The following is a 21,642-nucleotide window of genomic DNA, read 5'->3' on the forward strand; positions in this document are numbered from 1 at the left end:
GAAGACCTTGCTTTGCTGAAGGTAAGGACACATGAAGTTAGAGCTGTCGCTACTTCAGTGGCCTTCAAACAGAACCGTTCTCTGCAGAGTGTTATGGATGCAACCTATTGGAGAAGCAAGTCAGTGTTCGCATCATTTTACCTCAAAGATGTCCAGTCTCTTTACGAGAACTGCTACACCCTGGGACCATTCGTAGCAGCGAGTGCAGTAGTAGGTGAGGGCTCAACCACTACATTCCCATAATCCCATAACCTTTTTTAATCTTTCTCTTGAAATGCTTTTTATTGTTGTTTTTTGGGTTGTACGGAAGGCTAAGAAGCCTTCCGCATCCTGGTTGATTTGGCGGGTGGTCAAATTCTTTCTTGAGAAGCGCCTAGATTAGAGGTTGTGATGAGGTCCTTTAGTATGGGTTGCAGCCCTTCATACTTCAGCACCTAGGAGTCGTTCAGCATCCTAAGAGGATCGCTAGGCTCAGTAAGGAAGACGTACTTAAAAAGGCAGAGTAATGGTTCAAGTCGACTTCCTTACCAGGTACTTATTTATTTTATGTTTGTTATTTTGAATAACTGCTAAAATGAAATACGGGATACTTAGCTTCTAATGTTAACATGGATGCTGGTCTCCACCCACCCCCCTGGGTGTGAATCAGCTACATGATCATCGGGTAAGATTAATATTGAAAAATGTTATTTTCCTTAGTAAAATAAATTTTTGAATATACTTACCCGATGATCATGAATTTAAGGACCCTCCCTTCCTCCCCATAGAGAACCAGTGGACCGAGGAGAAAATTGAGTTCTTGTTGACAAGAAGTACCTGAGTACCTACTCGACAGATGGCGCTGTTGTGTACACCCCCACCTGTATAGCTATCGCTGGCGTATCCCTACCTTAGATTTTTCTGAGTTGACAGCTACATGATCATCGGGTAAGTATATTCAAAAATTTATTTTACTAAGGAAAATAACATATTACATAAAAAGATTGTGATATAAGAGTGTTAAATGAGATAAGCAATTAATATAATCAGTTAATTTGAGAAATACAGTATTGCCCCCCCAAAAATCGGACTTGATTTCAAATCTCAATTAGGTAGTTGTTAACCACCAATTTCAGTTAGTTGCAGAAATTGTACTGTAGTTGAAAGGAAAACTTTTAAGGGTTTACATTTCAAATTATGATGCATTAACTTGATTTAGTTTTATTCTCTTAAAGTTTTCATCAGGGATTTTTCACTACCATGGTTGAACATGTAATGGCTTACTGTATCTAGAACCACTTCCATCTTGTCTATTTTCTGTCTGAATTTACATTTTGCTGTAAGTCCTCATCTCATTTATTTCCACATTACTTTCAAGGACTTGGTTTTGGTCTCTATCCTGGTATTTACATATACAGATTGTTCTCTTTTTCAGGAAATAACTGGATAATTTTAGGAAGTGGGGATATACTGTTAGACTTCTGTACTGTATTATGTTGTAAGAATTTTGTTGGTAAAGAACACTACTACTGCATAAGCATAGTAAATGTTTTTAAATCCGCTATTCCCTTTAAAAGGTTTGATGGGAAATGAGTTGTCTCCTGTCTTTCTTATTGTTTGTTTGAACTATTTAATGTAGGTCTTCATCTATCGCTTATCCTTCGTAGGAGGTTATTGCCATCGTGACACCACACCCTGTGTACTGTAGGCATTACTTCAGGGTCTTTGCGGTGCCTTTTTGGCCCACAGTTGCACCCACTTCTTACCCTTCTACTTTACCTCTGTTCTGCATTCCTTTATTTTTCTGGCCAATCTCTTTGCTTTCATTTCATAGTGCAGCTGCTGCAGGGTTATACTTTTCCCCAGTGTAGGATTGTATTTTCTCGGCCTTCCTGCAGGTTTTCATCCTACTTGTTCCATATATACTGCTTTTATGTCCCATTTTCTCTTATCTCTGTGTCCAAAACATCTTTGCATTTGACATCGCTGCCTTTTTTCCAGGATCTGTACATAATTTCTTTGCCATTTATTAATTCAAAGCACAGAAGTATAGTACAGTACGGTCTTTTTGCTGTACTCTGACTATGAATCTTACCATACTAAGGTCATACCTTTTCAAACAGTTCTACGTTTTCCTTGTCATTACTCACATTTGTGCTGCATATAGTATTACAAGCCATATATACTTATTGCAAGTCTTTGCTCTCTATTAATGAAACATTTTTATATACTAGTGAGTGAACTATATTATGTTATATTATTGTAAAAATATTATTATGGAATTATTGATGTTTGACATAGTAGTTTTAGACATGTCATTAAAGTTTCTTTATTCCTAAAGAGGTTTACATTCATTGTTTATTGTTTAGTAAAAGTAGATATTGATGATCCAAGACACAAATATTGTAGTAGCTTCATATCACTAAGCTTTTAAATTTCTCTTTTTTTTTTTCATCAAGTACAACATTGGTAGGTGGAGTTGAACCTGGGAAAGCAAATTTGATTGGTCCCAAAGGAAGTGATGTGACAAGTAGTGCCATTCTTGAACTCCCTGAACTCCCCGATATATCCGCCATACGACTGGACTCGAGTGGTGGCGACAAAAGTGAAGTCACTGTCTTATATTCTGGTGAAAAAGATTCCAGTGTAAGTCATCATAGAATAGTTTTTAATTGGCCTTGTACTTTTAGTTTTTAAGTACTTGCTTCTCTGGCATGCATCTTTTTCAACTTTTCCCCTCAATTTGTGCCCCCCCATTTGAAAACAATCTTTCATGTTAATCTTATTAGAGTTTAGACATACATATAACTTTGGTGATCTACTGTAGTTGAACTTTTTAATATCAATAGTTTACTATGATGTTTGTGTTTATATTCTAAATTTGCATGTGTCTGTTGTCTCATGTTATATTAGAATTATGAGCCATCATTTTCGTTGGTTGTTTTGCTTCTATTTGGCAACAGAAATGGGTACTTACATTAATTGCTATAACTAATTAAAGAAGTTTATATTTATGGAAAAAAATAAGTCTCTTTAGTATTGATCACCTGATTTGAAATTTGATACTTGTGTGCCAAGTTTTATATAGTCAACTCTTGTTATCTGAATGTATGGTATTCGCTAATCTTAAAATCAGTAAGTTTGACACTAAATTTCTTGACCATAAAAAATTGCCCAAGAAGGCAAGTCAGTATACGAGCAATATGCAGTGTGAAAAGCTAAATACAGTACCTTGGAATATATGCGATAAAATTAATGTGAAGGTCCTGTAGAGAGTAGGGTTCCCCTGCTGTAGGGGACCAGAAAAGCAGTTCTTAAAGTAAAGGGAGTAAAACAAGAAATTTTGAGTTAGAAATTGCCATATATTGTGTAATGTTAAAAAGTGCAACTCAAAACAGGAGATTTAGCATCAGATATTGCCAAATGTTAAATGATACTGTGCAGTATTAAAAATCACCAAAGACCACAAGTCAAAATGGGAAATATAGAGTTGTTGCAAATCGCTAAATACAACGTAATGTTAAAAAGCATAAGTCAAAACTGGAAATTTAGCATTATAAATCAGCAGATAATACGGTACAGAATCATATTAGAGATCACTAAAGAATGTAGGTCGAAATGTGAAACCTTAGAATTAGAAATTGGAAAATAATACTGTACAAGTTAAGAAATTATATCAACAATACTCTGTTGATCATATGTTAGTATATTCTTGATACCGTCATCTTGAGATCTGTAATTGCTGTTGTTAAAATGCACTTTAAATTGATAATAGAAAAGTAAAAAAAATGCTTAAATGAAGCTCAGTTGGAGACCCAGTCCAAAATTTAAACTTCCAGCACAGTGATCAGTGCCATTCGACCAAACCATTTCCTGTTGTCCATCGATCTCCTGGACGCTTATTTCCAGGTCCCAGTCTATCTGAGGTCAAAGAAGTACCTGCATTTCAGCTTTTGAGAAAGGATGTTCCAGTTTCGGGTTGTGTTGGACTGTCCACAGCCTCAAAAGTATTAACTCACCTCTTCACTCTGATCTCATGAGCCCAAACTTTGGGAATCAGACTCTTGCACTACCTGGACGACTGGCTGTTACTGGTGAAGCTGTCAGCACTTGTTCTTTGCCACAGGGACCGTCTTGATTTTTGCCGAGATCTCAAGATTCAATTAAATCTTGAGAAGTTGATTCTTGACCTCTAGCATCGTCTTTGGTATCTTGGCATGGACATCGACAGATTTTTGGTTGGGTACAGACATACATGCTTCACCTCAACTTGCAAATTGACAGTCCTGAACAGGCAGAGCAAGGACTTTGCTGACTCTGGAACTGCCTTACTGTAATATTGAACCTTTGGATCCCAAAGGAACACAAGTAAGAGAGACTTACTTGAAGGCCTTCCAGACAGTTCCCCAAACTTTTGCAGTCAACTCTAGGCAAAAAAGTTGACAAGCTTGGTGACCAACTTTTTTCCCATTCAAAGGAAGAACGTAAGTACAACACAGTTTGTCATCAGGAAGAGGACGACTCCCTCTCAGTGAACATATGGTCCGCTGGAATCTCCTCATTCTCTAGTCTTTGGTTATCAGTTTAAACCATATTTTCAGACTCCCGTTTGCCCAGAGGATTCTTGCGTATCTTTCTAGTGCCTTCTAGATAAAGACTTACTTATTGTATTTTTTTGGCAATTGGCTTGTCCCATTTTCCGGGATGCAATACTCTAAGACCGAGGAAGTTGACCAGGATGAATTGCTTTCTCGTCCTCGAAGTACAATACGACTTCTTACAGCGACAGAAGGAATAAAAGAAAATACCCTAGAACGGTTTCTTTCTTGCTTTGTTGGACATTCCAGCGAGTTCCTTTGGCTGGCAAGGAGATGAATGGAGCATCCCAGATTTGGGCACACAAAATCAGGTTCTATATATCAGATTAATCTCAGCTCTCAAGAAGAACCTATCAGGTGCAATTTATAAGACAAAAGTCTGGTAATTACAAAACCATCTCTGCCCATTGCCTTTGGGAGCACCCATAGATTCCTCGATACCAGTATCCTTTTCCTGGTGGTAGTTGCTCAACAGATAGTGTACCAAACCTAGCTCCCTCACAGGATAAGAAATTTATCGTCTAAGATAGTGGTCGTGATATAAGTTTAGAATGAGAGGTATATTGACTGGCCCTTCTTCCCCTTCATTGGATCGGGCGCTAGGTGTAGGGAAGCCACAGGATCGAGCAACTTTTCCTAGAAGTAAGTTTTGTTTGGAAGTTTCTCCCCCGTCCTCCAAAACGAGGAGAAAGATGGCCAAATATGTGACCAACTAAGGTTTAAACTTAGCTAGTGATAATGATAATAGCAACCAATTTTCATCATGGCTATATATTCTGATAATTTATCCTTCACATGGATATAGATTTATCTTGATTGTCTGCCACCATTTCCTGGTAATGACCTAACCTAACTCCTGCATTGTGTATATTTGCAGTAAAGGGCAAAACAATTATCTCTACTGAGGTGGTGTAATAAAGCATGCTTTCCAAAAGTTTTGTCTCCAGAAATCAATTATGGGTACTTTATTTTTGTATATTTTATCTTAAATATTATGAAAATTAGTCTGTTACGAAATTTACACGTACAGGTTTTAATTCTTTGGGCTGGCTTGAAAAATCCTAGTTTGCTATTCTTATTCATATCTCATTATTTGTTGTATTTTTAGAAATTTGGCTTTAATATTCATGATATCACAATATCAATTTAATGTAATCTTGTTAAAAAGAAGTAAATGTTAATTATATGTAATTTCTCACAGGAAGACAGTAGTATGGGAAGTTCTAAAGAAGTTACGTTTGAAGATCTTTCGAAAGAATATTCGAGATACCTGCAGGCAGCCTACATTGATGTTGTCACAGAAGAGGCTTTCAATAAACAGTTGGAAGACTTGAAGGTATATGTCTTACAGTATTTCTTTGTGTAATTTCTGTGAAAGTTTGTCAATGGCAAATGCAGTGTCTGTGGTTTTCATTTATAAGTTGTTAAATGATTTACTAAAACCACCGAGCCCAAAATCTTGACTATTATTTTAAGAATAGTGAATTTAAGTGTTACGGTATATAGGTGTATAGGTTATGTGGATTTTATTTATAAGCTGCTAAATGGTTAATGAAACTGCCGAAACCAAAATCTTGAATACAGTAAGTCCTGTATATTAGAATGAGATGCATTCCAAGAGTGAAGTCTTAAGTTGAAAAGTTCTTTCCTAAGTCCAACATAATTTCACTTGGTCATCCAGCTCATAAAGCCTCAACCCCTGCAGTTCATTAGTTCTGTTTGGAGATCTTACTAACACAAGTGGTCCAGCCCATATATGTATCAAGAATTCTTATAATAATTACTACTTAGTAAAATATTTGTAAAAAATTTGATTCATTTGCATTCTGTTTTGCATGCATTCAAAACTTGTTTGTTCTGACACTAAATGCAAACCCTACACTATTTATAGGGATTATCCTTCGGTGAAGTTGGAAAACTAGCCATAAAGATTTTTAAGCGAGGTTGCAACTACCGAACCCGCTAGTTAGTGGGGGTTACCAGCTACCCCACTCACTCACACACCAATATGTCCTACCTTTGCCGAGAACAGATGTCTCTGCTCTCTGCCTTCCAAACAGACTTGGCATTGTAAAAATATTTTTCTTTTTCTCTTTTCAGGTATGCTTATTTTCTCCTTCCTGCCGTCCATTGTGTGGACTTCCTTAGGGCCTGAAGGATGCTCCTGCTGTACCTTCAAGACCAACCCACATTTGCTGTGTCCGGCCAGCATAAGACAGCGCTCAGACTGGGATAACACCTGTGAGGAGTGCCTGGAGTCTCCCAGTGGGAGAGATTTGGGCCTGGGCACAAGAAATCCAGGAGAAATTCCTTGCCTTCTTGGTCATTCTCGACGGCGAAGAAACCTCGGTTTTTCTTGACCCCCAGATCTCTTCACAAAGCTCCTGCTTGCTTGGTCTCTTCCGAGGATCTATTGAATAGTAGTGTTGATCAGCTAACACCAGGCCAACCCTGGGGTTCCGGTGATGAAGCTGCTTCCCCTAGAGAAGCAACTTTACCCCCGCCCTTGGCGAGTTCTTTTCTTTATTCGATGTTTTACAGGTTTGGCTGTCACTGGGGTTGCAGGCCCTCCTTTGAAGGATGTGTCGCTAGAGCTTCTTCAGCGGGGGTTCCATAGGAGACCGACTCCAACATCTTTCGATGTAGAAGTTCTTTTGCCCGTAAGTGTTGTAGTTAACGCCCTTGCTATCTGTGAGTCCCATCTATTGCCCTCTGTTGATCCTGCTAGTCCTGCGCAACGTGACTCCCCTTCCAAGGATCGCTGCCGATGAGACAAACACCCCCAGTCGTCACCCCAACGCCGACCTGCTGCTGACCACGAGAGCTCTCGCCACCACTGGGTCTCATCATCTTCTAGGGACTGTTGTCCCCTTCACCCATCCAGACGTTTGCCCATGCCGTCCGTCAGGAAACAGCGCTCTTCCTCCAGGGATCGACAATCATCTCGCTACTCACCTGGTTGGGATCGCTGCTCTTCTAATGATTGTCATGCACCGGCTTGTGATCGTCACGTGTCATCTCATGATCCTCACTCGTCATTTCATGATCGTTACAGACCAGCTCGTGATCATCACTTGCCTACTCGTTGTTCACCAGCCCTTGGATGCTCTACTACAGCCCACTCTTCCCCAGCGCGCAATGATGCACTCAAGTGTGCCCTTTGACTGCTAGAAGTTCTCCTACCAGATATCCCCCAGCCTGCCGGTCGCCAGCGCACTGATCTTCAACTCACCGGCTCATCGATCGCCAGCATGTCACTCACCAATGCACTGCTCGTCGTTTGCTAGCACGTGTTTGTCACTTGCCAGCTCGCTAGACTCCTTCCTGTAGGTCTCCTAGGCGTGATCATCATACTTCTGCCCGCAATTCCCACTCTTTCGCGCTCAGTCGCCTTAATTCTGCTAGCGATCCTGCTTCTCCACCTCTACAGCCCCGGCACGAGTTTCGCAGACTATCAGCGGCTGTTCCAGAGCAGCCTACATATCGCCCTGACTTGCTAGCAATAGCCTTTGTCTCCCAATCCCTCTCCTAGAGGAATTCGGGGAACCTCCCGATAAGTTTTCGGGGATACCCATCACTCCAGAACGTCCACCCAAGAGAGTTTATGAGGATCTTTAGATACCTATTCGCCTTGCACCAGGTAAGAGACCCACCTCTCCTCAGTTTTAGGTGCCGAGGCAACGATCCCCAAGGAGGCATTCTCCACCTGTAGGCCTTCCCAAGGACATGCCAGACCTGTCTACTGTGTGGAAGCCACCATCGTGGTTTGATACCCTGGTCAAGGCGGTCAAGCAAGCAGTAGCAGGTACAGCACAACCAGAACCTCCCAAGCAGACAGCAGTTGTGTCAACCCCTAGGATTCCATTGGAAAAATCTGTTTCCTTTTCTTCTTCTCCGCCATCCGACCCTAGGAGGGGACCCGTCTCTTCTAGAGCCTCGGACCCTCCCATGATCGTCTCTCCTCTTATGAGACCTCGTGGAGCTGCTCGAGTGTCCTCGAACATCTAACTAAACTTCTCGCAGCTTCTGATCACACTGGTCTTGATGACGAAGCAGAAAAGGAGATTGAGTAATTCTACTTTTCTGGCCGACCTCATCCACCCTCGTATAAGCCGAGGTTTAGAATCCCCACTGGAGATTACCTTAGTGACGAGGTTCTGACCATCGCCTATTGAAGTGGTCCCGCCGGAGCTTAGGCCAGTATCCAGACCACTGGAGGAAGACAAGGAGTCTTCTGCAAAAGAGGCTCAGATCTCTTCGGGATGGTAGGAGCCCTTCAGACCTTCTCTGCTGAAGGAGTTCCTGCCGCCTCGCAGAAAGTCTAAGGACGCAAAGTCCATGTTAAAAAATGCAAAGGCAAGGGCAGCTCTTCTGCAAGAAAGAGCTCGCGGATCCTTCCCTGCAGCAGGAATGTCAGCAAACGACATTCCCTCCGTTGATGACCTCAACCCGTCCTGGGCTCCTATGGGTGAGAGCTCGGAGGTGGATGATAATTTGGACATGGGTGATGACCATCTTCTTAGGGTTGCTGGCCCTAAGTTCAACTCAGAAGCCAAACAGAGAGAGTCTAAGTATGCCTTTGGGCAGGTTCTAGCCTGTAAAAGGGCTATCAATGGGTTGGCTGACCCGGAGAGGGCTCATAAGAAGGGCAAGGAGATGGTCCTAGACCATGTCTATGGCACCCAACGACTTCCTATGGCCAGAGCTGCACTGCTCTGGTCGAAGGGGTTGACGGCCGCCAGAAAGAAGGCATTCTCTCACTTATTTCCCTGCTCTTTCCCAATTAAAGGATTTAAAGAAATTTATTAGTTACTACAGGTATTTCACAACATCAATGATACAATGCTCTTAGCTTGTTTTCTTCACTCACACTATATGGTGTAATTTCTGCCTCTCAGTATGATTGTGATCCTGCACCAGCTCGTCCTCTAGAGGTAAGGGATATAATGTAGGGGAGAAAAAGAAATTTTATTCTTTTATTTTCAAGGTCAAGAAGATAGCATTTTGAAGATAATTAGCCTGATGAATAAAACTTCCACCAAATCCTTTTGCTTGGATTTTCAAATAATTACTTCAATTCCAATAGATAAAAAAGTAAATGCTTTTGCTAGTAGCAGATGCTGAACCACAAGTAAATGCTTAGAAATTATCAGCAATTACTTCATTTTGAATGAATAAAACTGCACTTTATTGGAAAAGTTTAAGGCAGCTCACTAGGTGTTTGAAACTCATGTTAACTGGACCTCGTGGCAAGAGTTTCTCAAGAAAATCGCTTAAAAGGCTCATATATGGATAAAATTTCCCCAATCTGAGAATGAGGTGAAGAGAAATCATCTGAAAAATATCAGTTTTCATATGCAATTGCAACTATTGTTTGAACTCGCATACCGATTTTAAAATTTCAAAATCATGATGATGAATATATAAATATCGATAGGGAAGTATTTACAAGCAATAATGTCCAATCCCCCTTCATTTCTGATGAGAAGTTCACTAGCATCGATGTTCAGTGACCAGGGAGTGTACTGTATATGAGTAGGGTTTTGAAGAACTCCTACATATTTAAGAGTATCATTTACGAACTTAGTAAATGACTCCAATGAGAAGTGGAGATATTCACAAAAAGATGCGTTACAATAAAATATTTTGCAGAGAAAGCATGATTATTGAAAGGTCTTCTGGCCAACTAGATTTTCAATTTTGCTACATGAAGTAAGGATAAATATTGCAAAAATGTTAGGAATAATATTTGCATGTGTAATTTTTCCCTACATAGCTAAGTTCTTGGGGATGAAGAGTTTCTGTTTGAAGAGGAAATAAATGATAACGCTAAGCAAGACTGTTCTGCATATGTAGCAGGTCAGATGTTACTCAGATGTTTAGGAGAGATGAAAAGGGAAGAAATCACAGATTTCTTTTTTCTTTTTAAAGAAAATGGGTTGTTAAAGAGATTTTGACGAAGGAAAAATCTATTTCTGGGTGAGGAACCTGTGTCGCCCAGTGAAATGCTCCTCTAGCACCATTTCTAAGGCATAGTTATTGCTAAATATACCAGAGAAAAAATGGATGCATGGAATGCCATGAATAAACCCAGCTCGCTCACTCTGAGTGTCTGTATAGAAAACTGGGTCGTGATTGAACCACCACCATAGGTCCCTCACCAATTAGACCTCTCCCTCATCAACATCCCCCGGAACAACGAGGTGCCGTCCTACACCCGTCCGCTACCTCCTACTACGACTATCCTTCCCCACCCCTACACCTCCCCACCCCCTTAACTCATTCCTCCATAGCACCAGCGTTGGTCAAATACTTTTCGATACATTTTCTTTGACGTAAATTGTTTGTTCCAAGAAGCACTTGCAGAAAAAATAATTAGCACATACCTCGCTGAAAATATGTGTTAATTGTTTCCATACCGGTTCTTTCCTTGCGGCCAAGGATTTTTAGTCGCTGTAATTGTATGAGTTTTAGTTTTTCAATTCAGGAGTGATCAAATATAAAGTTTCCTATGTTTCTGGTAAATTTGGGGTGTTTGAATGTGCGTGGATATACAGTATTACGATAGAGAGTAAAAGATGAGAGATTGGAAGTATGTTAAGGAATAGAAGGATGGATATATTGGCTTTGTGTGAGATAAAGATAAAAGGGAAAGGTGAAGTGATGTTTGGTGAAATGTCTGGTAGAGTGTCTGGGATTGAAAGGGGAAGAGCAAGAGAAGGTGTGGCTTTATTGTTGAGTGAATGGATGACAGATAAAGTAGTGGAATAGAAGGAGATATCATCTAGGTTAATGTGGGTAAGGGTTAGGTTGGGTAGGGAATGTTGGGCTTTTGTCAGTGCTTATGGGCCAGCTTGTGAGAAAAGTGAAGAAGAGCGGAATGAGTTCTGGAATGAATTAACTAGGTGTGTAGAAGGACTGGGTTGAAGGAATTATGTAGTTGTCATGGGTGAGTTAAATGCTAGAGTAGGGGCTGGAGAGGTAGAAGGTGTCATTGGGAAGTATGGCGTACCAGGTGAAAATGAGAGTGGTGAGATACTGGTAGATATGTGTGTTGAGCAAGAGATGGTGATAAGTCCTAGCTTTTTCAAAAAGAAAGATGAAAACAAGTATACATGGGTAAGAGTGGCAAATGGAAGAGTGGTAGAAAGGGCGTTAATGGATTATGTGTTGATAACTAAAAGAATGGTTGGAAGATTGAAAGATGTGCACGTGTTTAGGGGTATGGCTAACGGTATGTCTGATCATTTTTTGGTGGAAGGAAAATTAGTTGTAGCAAAAAAGTGGGGGAATAGAGTAGGTGGATGTAAAAGGGAGCTAGTGAGGGTTGAAGAGCTAATAAAACTGGGGGTAAAAAGTAAATATCAAGAAAGATTGGAAATGGCATATGACGAAGTGAAAGTAAGAGAAACTGGTAATTTAGAGGAGGAGTGGAAGTTAGCAAAAGAAAATTTTGTTGCCATTGCACGTGATGTGTGTGGCAAGAAGTTTGTTGGAGGCAGCATGAGGAATGGCAGTGAATGGTGGAACGAAGGTAAAAGTAGAAGAAAAAAAAGAGGGCTTTTGAAGAATGGCTGCAGAGTAATAGTGTAGAGAAGTATGAAAGATATATAGAGAGAAAAATGTGGAAGTAAAGCGCAATGTGGAATGTGAATAGGTTATATGGAGTTGGTGGAAGGTTGTTGCAAGCAGTGAAAAGTTTCTACAAAGGTAGTAAAGCGTGTGTTAGGATAGGAAATGAAGTGAGCGATTGGTTTCCGGTGAGAGTGGGGCTGAGACGGATGTGTGATGTCGCCATGGTTGTTTAACTTGTATGTTGATGGAGTGGTGAGAGAGGTGAATGCTCGAGTGCTTGGACGAGGATTGAAACTGTTAGATGAGAATGACTACGAATGGGAGGTAAATCAGTTGTTGTTTGCGGATGATACTGAACTGGTTGCAGACGCGGAAGAGAAGCTTGGCCGATTAGTGACAGAATTTGGAAGGGTGTGTGAGAGAAGGAAGTTGAGAGTTAATGTGGGTAAGAGTAAGGTTATGAGATGTACGAGAAGGGAAGGTGGTGTGAGGTTGAATGCCATGTTGAATGGAGAGTTACTTGAGGAGGTGGATCAGTTTAAGTACTTGGGGTCTGTTGTTGCAGCAAATGGAGTGGAAGCAGATGTACGTCAGAGAGTGAATGAAGGATGCAAAGTGTTGGGGGCAGTTAAGGGAGTAGTAAAAAATAGAGGGTTGGGCATGAATGTAAAGAGAGTTCTATATGAGAAAGTGATTGTACCAATTGTGATGTATGGATCGGAGTTGTGGGGAATAAAAGTGACGGAGAGACAGAAATTGAATGTGTTTGAGATGAAATGTCTGAGTATGGCTGGTGTATCTCAAGTAGATAGGGTTAGGACCGAAGTAGTGAGGGTAGGAACAGGTGTAAGAAATGAGTTAGCAGCTAGAGTGGATATAAATGTGTTGAGTTGGTTTGGCCATGTGGAGAGAATGGAAAATGGCTGTCTGCTAAAGAAGGTGATGAATGCAAGAGTTGATGGGAGAAGTACAAGAGGAAGGCCAAGGTTTGGGTGGATGGATGGAGTGAAGGAAGCTCTGGGTGATAGGAGGATAGATGTGAGAAAGGCAAGAGAGCGTGCTAGAAATAGGAATGAATGGCGAGGGATTGTGACGCAGTTCCGGTAGGCCCTGCTGCTTCCTCTAGTGCCTTGGATGACCGCGGAGGTAGCAGCAGTAGGGGATTCAGCGTTATGAAGCTTCATCTGTGGTGGATAACGTGGGAGGGTGGGCTGTGGCATCCCTAGCAGTACCAGCCGAACTCGGTTAAGTCCCTTGTCAGGCTGGGAGGAACGTAGAGAGGAGAGGTCCCCTTTTCTGTTTCATTTGTTTGATGTCGGCTACCCCCCAAAATTGGGGGAAGTGCCTTGGTATATGTATCATCATCATCATCATCATCTAAACTACAACCCTAGTTGAAAAGCAAGATGCTATAAGGCCAAGGGCTCCAACTGGGAAAAATAGCCCGATGAGGACAGTAAATATGGAAATGCATAATTTACATGAGAAGTAATGAATAAAGAATATGAAATATCCTAAAATCAGTAACAATGCTAAAATAGATGTGATATAAAAAAACTATGAAGAGTAACTCATGTCAGCCTGTTCTTCATAAAAACATTCGTTGCAAGTTTGAATATCTGAAGTTCCACCAATTCAAGTGCCTGATTAGGAAGATCATTCCACATTCTGGTCACATCTGGAATAGAACTTCTAGAATACTGTATAGTATTGGGCCCTACAATAGAGAAGACAAGACTGTTAGAAATATAATTACATACAGTACCTATAGTAAATTTTTTTTAGCGAGGCAGATTTGCACCGACTCGCAGTGGTGCCGTTTTAGCTTGAAAAGTTTCCTGGTCGCTGATTGGTTGGACAAGATAATTCTAACCAATCAGCGATCAGGAAACTTTTCCGAGCGAAAAGGGCACCGCTGCGAGTCGGTGCAAATATGCCTCGCTAAAAGAAATGGACTATAGCACTATGTGCCAGCTGTAACAGTCTGGGAAGATCTGAATGCAAAGGATGGTCAGAAACAATGGAAAAATCTTATGCCACACGCTTGAAGAACTAACTGAATGACAGCGCAAGGAATTGATATCCAGATGAAGAACAAGAAATTTAATAGACCGGAAGTTCTTGTCCAACAAATTTAGAGGAGAGTCAATGGCTGAAGACCAGACAGGAGAACAATACTCGAAGCAAGGTAGAATGACAGAATTAAAAAATATATCCAGAATAGATTGATCACCAAAAATCTTGACTCTTGATAAGATAATTTTTTGTGCAATCAAAGAAAAAGACCAAATGTGTCAAATGTGTTTATTAAAAGTAATTTTGCATTGCAAGCTTTGTTTTCAAAATATTGGCCTGACGAACATTTCTGTTCTGCCTAAACTCTCTGACTCCGAACTTTCATTTTTATGCACATCAGCAGCCACAACACAATTAAAATTTTGCCTGCCATTTATCACATGTACAAAAAAGGAAAAGAAAAGAAAAACAAAGTTAAAGAACACTCACTTTTGATTCTACTAAAAACAGAATTCAAACTGGATCCATTGGAAATAGTCAGGTTTATACTGTAACACATAAGCTCCACTTGACTGGGTCCCTAATTAAAAGCTACTACTCCCTCAAGCAAAAGGTAGCAAACGGTGATAACTATTATTCATATGGTGTTAAGCAATTGCATTTTGCCTGAGCATTTGCTACCTTTTGTTACTTTAGCTTTTGCTTTTACTTACAAGCTTTTGTTCTAAGCAAATGCTTGGTTTTTATTCATAATAAATTTGATTAAAATTACATTTTTTCAGTGTCCTAAACATATTGGACATTGGTCATTTTTTCATGTAAAGAAGTGTTTTTATGTCAGTTAGTGATGTACAAATTCAGTTAGATGTTGCATGTGTGGCTGTCAAAACTCCTGGAAGAGGCCATAGTACATCTTGATTTATGAGATAAAAAGCAATATTTTCTTACCATTCCCAACTTGATGAAACACACTTCATAAAGAGGATTATGTTAAGGAGCTTCATTTAGTTGTTAAGGAAATAATATTTTCAATGTAAAAAAAATATTCACATTACATAGATAGGGTTAGGAACGAAGTGGTGAGGGTGAGAACGGGTGTAAGAAATGAGTTAGCAGCTAGAGTGGATATGAATGTGTTGAGGTGGTTTGGCCATGATGAGAGAATGGAAAATGGCTGTCTGCTAAAGAAAGTGATGAATGCAAGAGTTGATGGGAGAAGAACAAAAGGAAGGCCAAGGTTTGGGTGGATGGATGGAGTGAAGAAAGCTCTGGGTGATAGGAGGATAGATGTGAGAGAGGCAAGAGAGCGTGCTAGAAATAGGAATGAATGGCGAGCGATTGTGACGCAGTTCCGGTAGGCCCTGCTGCTTCCTGTGGTGCCTTAGATGACCGCGGAAGTAGCAGCAGTAGGGGATTCAGCATTATGAAGCTTCATCTGTGGTGGATAACGGGGGAGGGTGGGCTGTGGCACCCTAGCAGTACCAGCTGAACTCGGTTGAGTTCCTTGTCAGGCTGGGAGGAACGTAGAGAGTAGAGGTCCCCTTTTTGTTTTGTTCATTTGTTGATGTTGGCTACTCCCCAAAATTGGGGGAAGTGCCTTGGTATATGTATGTATGTATGTACATAGCATTATCAATCATAAGTAGTAGTAATTGAATACACTATTGAACAAATGATTTTGGAATGAGCTATTTAATCTTAGTTCATAAATTAATTTTGGTATATAGAGGATGAAATGGAGTGTTCCACAATGAGATGAACTTATTTGTAATCATACAGTATCTAAGTTTAAGAAATTCCATATGTTTGTTGAAATTATTTTCTCATTCAGAATTATTGTTGTTGGGAAATGCTATATCAATACATTATATGTAACAGAGCAAGGAATTAACTATGTAAGATCAACAAGTTATTCTTATGGTAGTTTTTGTAAGCTAGATATCTTACAGCATTTTAATCTTATTCACAATTTCTTTTTCTTTCCGGTAAGACTCAACTAATATTCTTAGATCAGCTAACAAATGAGAAACAGGCAGAGGTGACGGAACGTAAACAAAAGTTGGAGCTGCTCCTTCATTATCAGAAAGTCGTTCAGACACACACAGAGCAGACTGATTTGCTTCGCAAACTTTCAAGTAAGAAGGCCTTGCATTGGTTTCTATTAGAACCGTATCTCAGTATATAAAGTTCAATATATAATCAAATATTTTTAAGATACAGTATTAAGCTATTTTTTAAATTATTATTTTTCCTTACAGTTGTGTTGATAAAGTACCTAACATTTTCTTTTTTATTCAGATTGTCTACCAGACTGTGAATCTGCATTAGAGGTTCTGACAAAGGAGTGTGAGAAGAACTTGCATCAAGTTAAGATGGATAATCTTTATATGCCAACAAATCATGCAGCTTATAGAGGTGATTACTTTTTACAAAATATGCCTGTTTTATTGCAGACGTAGATTACAAACAGCAAAATTTAGGACGATGCAGTATCTCAATATTTGTTTCGTAATGACTTTATTAATCTTTTACCATATAGTCCAAAATGTTTGGTCTTTGAATTTCCTCCAAACATATTGGTCGTTTGTCTTGATGGCAAATGAAAGACAGTAGTCCCAAAACACATGCCATCTGGAAGCACAGTACCCATCAGTAAACATGTAAAAATGATGGCGTTTATGCCTTAATTCATGAATAAAGAACAATAATACTGTAGTCATATTTCTGTATAATGAAATATCAAGGGCCTCATCCTTTTTTAGTATTTTTTTTTTTCAATATTAAACTTACCCGGTGATCATATAGCTGTCAGCTTTGCTGCCCGACAGAAAAACCTAAGGACAAAATACGCCAGCGATCGCTATACAGGTGGGGGTGTACATCAACAGCGCCATCTGTCGAGCAGGTACTCAAGTACTCCATGTCAACACAGAACCAATTTTCTCTCTGTCGTGCCACCGGCAAGACCTACTAAATACGCTGTTGTTTTCTGGATTGATTTTCACGTTATTTGGTGAAGTATTCATTTCTGGTTATTAGCTATCGCTGTGCAGAAGTTATCTTCAATACTTCCTTGCATTCTTTTATTGAATTTTGGATTATTTGTTGACGACTTGGATAGATTTTGAATTCCCCCTTTGACTAATTCAAGATGTCTGACCCTTCTCAAGTCCCCAAGTACAGGAAGTGTAGCGCTAGGGACTGTTCAAGGCGTCTTCCGAAGGCCTCTATAGATCCGCACACCATTTCTTCCAATTGTAGGGGTAAAGCCTGTCAATTGGAAGATCGGTGTGAGGAATGCGTTGGGCTTTCGGAATTCGATTTTCAAGAATTCCTGAAATATGCACGTAGGCTAGAGAGGGATAGAGTCAGGAGGAGTTCGTCTCGCTCAGTTGATTTTTCCTCTCCCCATGCCCCACAACCTATTCCTTCCCCTGTAGTGGTTGCTCCCGACCCCCCTGCTAGCTCTCATCAACCTTCGATGGCAGATATGATGCGTGCCATCCAGGCTCTGGGTGAGAGAGTCGAGTCATTGGCGAATGACCGCAATCAACTCATGGCTGACGTCAGGGAGTTGAAAGGTAAAAGTGCAGTGGGAAGTGAAGTGAGTGTTAGTGCAGTGAAAAGTGTCAGTGTTACGCATGAGGTTGCGTCTGTTCGTGCCTGTCGTCCTCCCAGTCCGGGACCTCTTGCAAGCTCCCAAGCCCAGGGGAGAAGCAATGTCGTACAACCAAAGGGTTCGACAGGCTTTAATCAGCGGACAGACGTTCCCTCCGTGGTTTCGGACGTATCTTGCCTAGATCGTCCCACCCACAAGAAGACGAGTGAGCCCGTTCATTCCTCGTCTGCGGAAGAGGTTTCACGCCAGAAACGATGGACCAAGGTCTCACGGCCTCTTAAACGCAAGGTCCCTTCCGAGCAAGTCCAACGGCCCAGGTGTAGCCACTGGGTCAGTTCGGACTCGCTGCAGTCCTCCGACGACTGCACACCTTCTAAGAGAGGCAAAGTGGTACCGCAACAGGCAGTAACTCCGTCTGTTGCCGCACCAGCTGCTGTAGACCCTAAGTGGTCTTTGCTACAGTCTATGCAGACTCAGTTAGCTTCCTTTATGCAGGAGTATCGTGCGGAGAAGGTTGACGCTGCACCCGTTAGCCTACAACCAACCACGGTTGTGCGCCCAGCAGACGCTGAGGCTGCCTGCTCCCACACTTCAGCTGTGAGAGCTCCACCACCCATGCGCAGTCGACCCTGCCAGACGCATGTTGACGTTCACCGACGCACGGAACCCTCCGTTGACGTTCGTGTGCTACCACAACAACAGGAGGGTGGAGTTAAGTTGCCGTGTTTTGACGCGGTGCGTCAGCCTCCGCAACCCACGGTGGTCTCCGCTATCCGACCACAGTCAGGAGTAGACGCTTTGCGTCCCCACTCAGCTATGGTTGTTGCCAGTTCTCAGACTGACCAACAGTTCCATGACGTTGGGTCCAGTGCAGCCACGCATGCACCCGTGCTGCCGGACTCAGCCGACCAGCTTTTACCTACTCCTTTGCCGCTTCCTCCTCAACATTCAGACGATGGACTCTCTGATGATGATGACGCTGCACATCTTGACGACCAACACTCGGACATCGACGAACCCAAGACCACGCCTCCCTCCTTAGACTTTAGGAAAGTGCTTGCGCTGTTCAAGGATTTATATCCAGATCAGTTTGTGTCTGCAGCACCACGCTCGCCTCCCTCTGAGTTCGCTTTAGGCATGCAGTCAGCAGCACCTGCCTTTACGAAGCTCGTACTCGCTCGCTCGTCCAAGAGAGCTTTAAGGGTACTGGGAGAGTGGTTGCAGTCCAAAAAGCAACTTGGGAAGACAACCTTCATGTTTCCCCCGGCCAAGCTTGCTTCCAGATCTAGCGTCTGGTATGCCACGGGAGAAGTTCTCGGCTTGGGAGTTCCTGCCTCTGCCCAGGGCGACTTCTCAAGTCTGGTAGACTCTCCCCGCAGGCTGGCTATGAGACGCTCCAAGATTTGCTGGACTCCTTCGGATATGGACCATCTTATGAAAGGAGTTTTCCGTGCATTCGAAGTCTTTAACTTCTTGGACTGGTGTTTGGGAGCGTTGAGCAGGAAGACCTCCCCTTCTGATAAGGAAACTTCCATGCTCATTATGTCCTGCATGGACAAAGCCATACGGGATGGTTCTAGTGAGCTTGCGGCTTCTTTCGTGTCCGGGGTCCTCAAGAAGCGGGATCACCTTTGCTCCTTCTTGTCAGCTGGAGTCACCCCATGTCAAAAGTCGGAGCTTATGTTTGCTCCTCTCTCGAAGTGCCTCTTCCCTGAGGAGTTGATCAAGGAGATTGCCGCCTCCTTGATCCAGAAAGACACTCATGACCTGGTTGCGTCATCCGCACGCAAAGCCACCCCTTTGCCATCTGTGCCTAGACCCAGGTTGGACACTCCAGCGTCAAGATTCATTCCGCCCTTTCGTGGCAGAGCCGCCAGCAGAGGAGGTGCTCGTGCCGAAGGTCAACGCGGGAGCAAGAAGAAGGGTTCCAAGTCCTTTAAAGGCAGAGTCTGACTGCCACCTTCTTCAGACAGCAGTGGGAGCCAGGCTCAAGAACTACTGGCAGGCCTGGGAGAACAGGGGCGCAGACGCTCAGTCTGTGAAGTTACTCAGAGAGGGGTACAGGATTCCATTCTTGTGCAAGCCCCCTCTAGCAACAACTCCCATCGACCTCTCTCCCAGGTACAGAGAGGAGGACAAGAGACTAGCTTTACAGCAAGAGGTGTCTCTCTTACTACAAAAGGGAGCGGTAGTCATAGTCCGGGACCATCAATCCCCGGGCTTCTACAACCGTCTCTTCTTAGTGGCGAAGAAGACAGGAGGGTGGAGACCGGTGCTAGACGTCAGTGCTCTGAATGTCTTTGTCACAAAGCAGACGTTCACCATGGAGACGACAAAGTCGGTTCTAGCATCGGTCAGGAAGGAAGACTGGATGGTCTCGTTAGACCTAAAGGACGCTTACTTTCACGTCCCCATCCACCCAGATTCCCAACCTTTTCTAAGGTTCGTTTTCGGGAAGGTTGTATACCAGTTCCAAGCCCTGTGCTTTGGCCTAAGCACGGCTCCTCTTGTTTTTACCAAACTGATGAGGAATATTGCCAAATTCCTGCATATAGCAGACATCAGAGCCTCCCTCTATTTGGACGACTGGCTTTTAAGAGCTGCGTCAAGTCGTCGCTGTCTGGAGAATCTAAAGTGGACTCTGGATCTGACCAAGGAATTGGGTCTCCTGGTCAATATGGAAAAGTCCCAACTCGTCCCATCCCAAACTATAGTGTACCTAGGAATGGAGATTCAGAGTCAAGCTTTTCGGGCTTTTCCGTCGGCCCCCAGAATCAGTCAAGCCCAAGAATGCATCCAGAACATGCTGAAGAAGGACCGATGTTCAGTCAGACAGTGGATGAGTCTGATAGGGACGCTTTCATCACTGGACCAGTTCATCGCGTTAGGGAGACTCCACCTCCGACCCCTTCAATTTCACCTAGCTGTTCACTGGAGAAAGGACAAGACGCTAGAAGCGGTCTTGGTTCCTATTTCCGAGAAGATGAAGTCTTCACTGACTTGGTGGAAGAACAACATTCTCCTCAGGGAGGGTCTGCCACTGGCTGTTCAGACCCCCGACCACCTTCTCTTCTCGGACGCATCGGACACGGGCTGGGGTGCGACATTGGACGGTCGGGAATGCTCGGGCACGTGGAATGCGGATCAAAGAACGTTGCACATCAACTGCAAGGAGCTACTGGCAGTTCATCTGGCCTTGAGAAGCTTCAAGTCCCTCCTTCTAGGCAAGGTGGTGGAGGTGAACTCCGACAACACCACAGCCTTGGCGTACATCTCCAAGCAAGGAGGGACTCATTCGATGACGTTGTACGAGATCGCAAGGGACCTCCTCACCTGGTCAAGAGATCGAAACATATCCCTAGTAACGAGGTTCATTCAAGGCGACATGAATGTCATGGCAGACCGCCTCAGCCGGAAGGGTCAAATCATCCCAACAGAGTGGACCCTTCACAAGAATGTATGCAACAGACTATGGGCCTTGTGGGGTCAGCCTACCATAGATCTGTTCGCAACCTCGATGACCAAGAGGCTCCCAATTTATTGCTCACCGATTCCGGACCCAGCAGCAGTTCACATAGATGCCTCTCTTCTGGATTGGTCCCATCTAGACCTTTATGCGTTCCCCCCGTTCAAGATTGTCAACAGAGTACTGCAGAAGTTCGCCTCTCACGAAGGGACAAGGTTGACGTTGGTTGCTCCCCTCTGGCCCGCGAGAGAATGGTTCACCGAGGTACTGCAATGGCTAGTAGACGTTCCCAGAACACTTCCTCTAAGAGTGGACCTTCTGCGTCAGCCGCATGTAAAGAAGGTGCACCCAAGCCTCCACGCTCTTCGTCTGACTGCCTTCAGACTATC

The 21,642-nt window shown here is 42.7% G+C and overlaps 1 protein-coding gene across 2 annotated transcripts in view; it reads left to right on the top strand.

Moving 5' to 3' along the window:
* LOC137648772 (uncharacterized) overlaps nt 1–21,642 on the top strand; it is an 84,854-nt gene that overhangs the window by 50,555 nt on the left and 12,657 nt on the right. For both annotated transcript variants that reach the window (XM_068381908.1, XM_068381907.1), the window contains exons 6-9: nt 2,439–2,625; nt 5,779–5,913; nt 16,159–16,303; nt 16,467–16,583. In XM_068381908.1, the coding sequence (XP_068238009.1) occupies nt 2,439–2,625; nt 5,779–5,913; nt 16,159–16,303; nt 16,467–16,583 (584 nt within the window). The remainder of the gene's footprint in view (nt 1–2,438; nt 2,626–5,778; nt 5,914–16,158; nt 16,304–16,466; nt 16,584–21,642) is intronic.

This window comes from Palaemon carinicauda, chromosome 10, assembly GCF_036898095.1.
Source record: "Palaemon carinicauda isolate YSFRI2023 chromosome 10, ASM3689809v2, whole genome shotgun sequence".
Classification (NCBI taxonomy): Eukaryota; Metazoa; Arthropoda; class Malacostraca; order Decapoda; family Palaemonidae; genus Palaemon; species Palaemon carinicauda.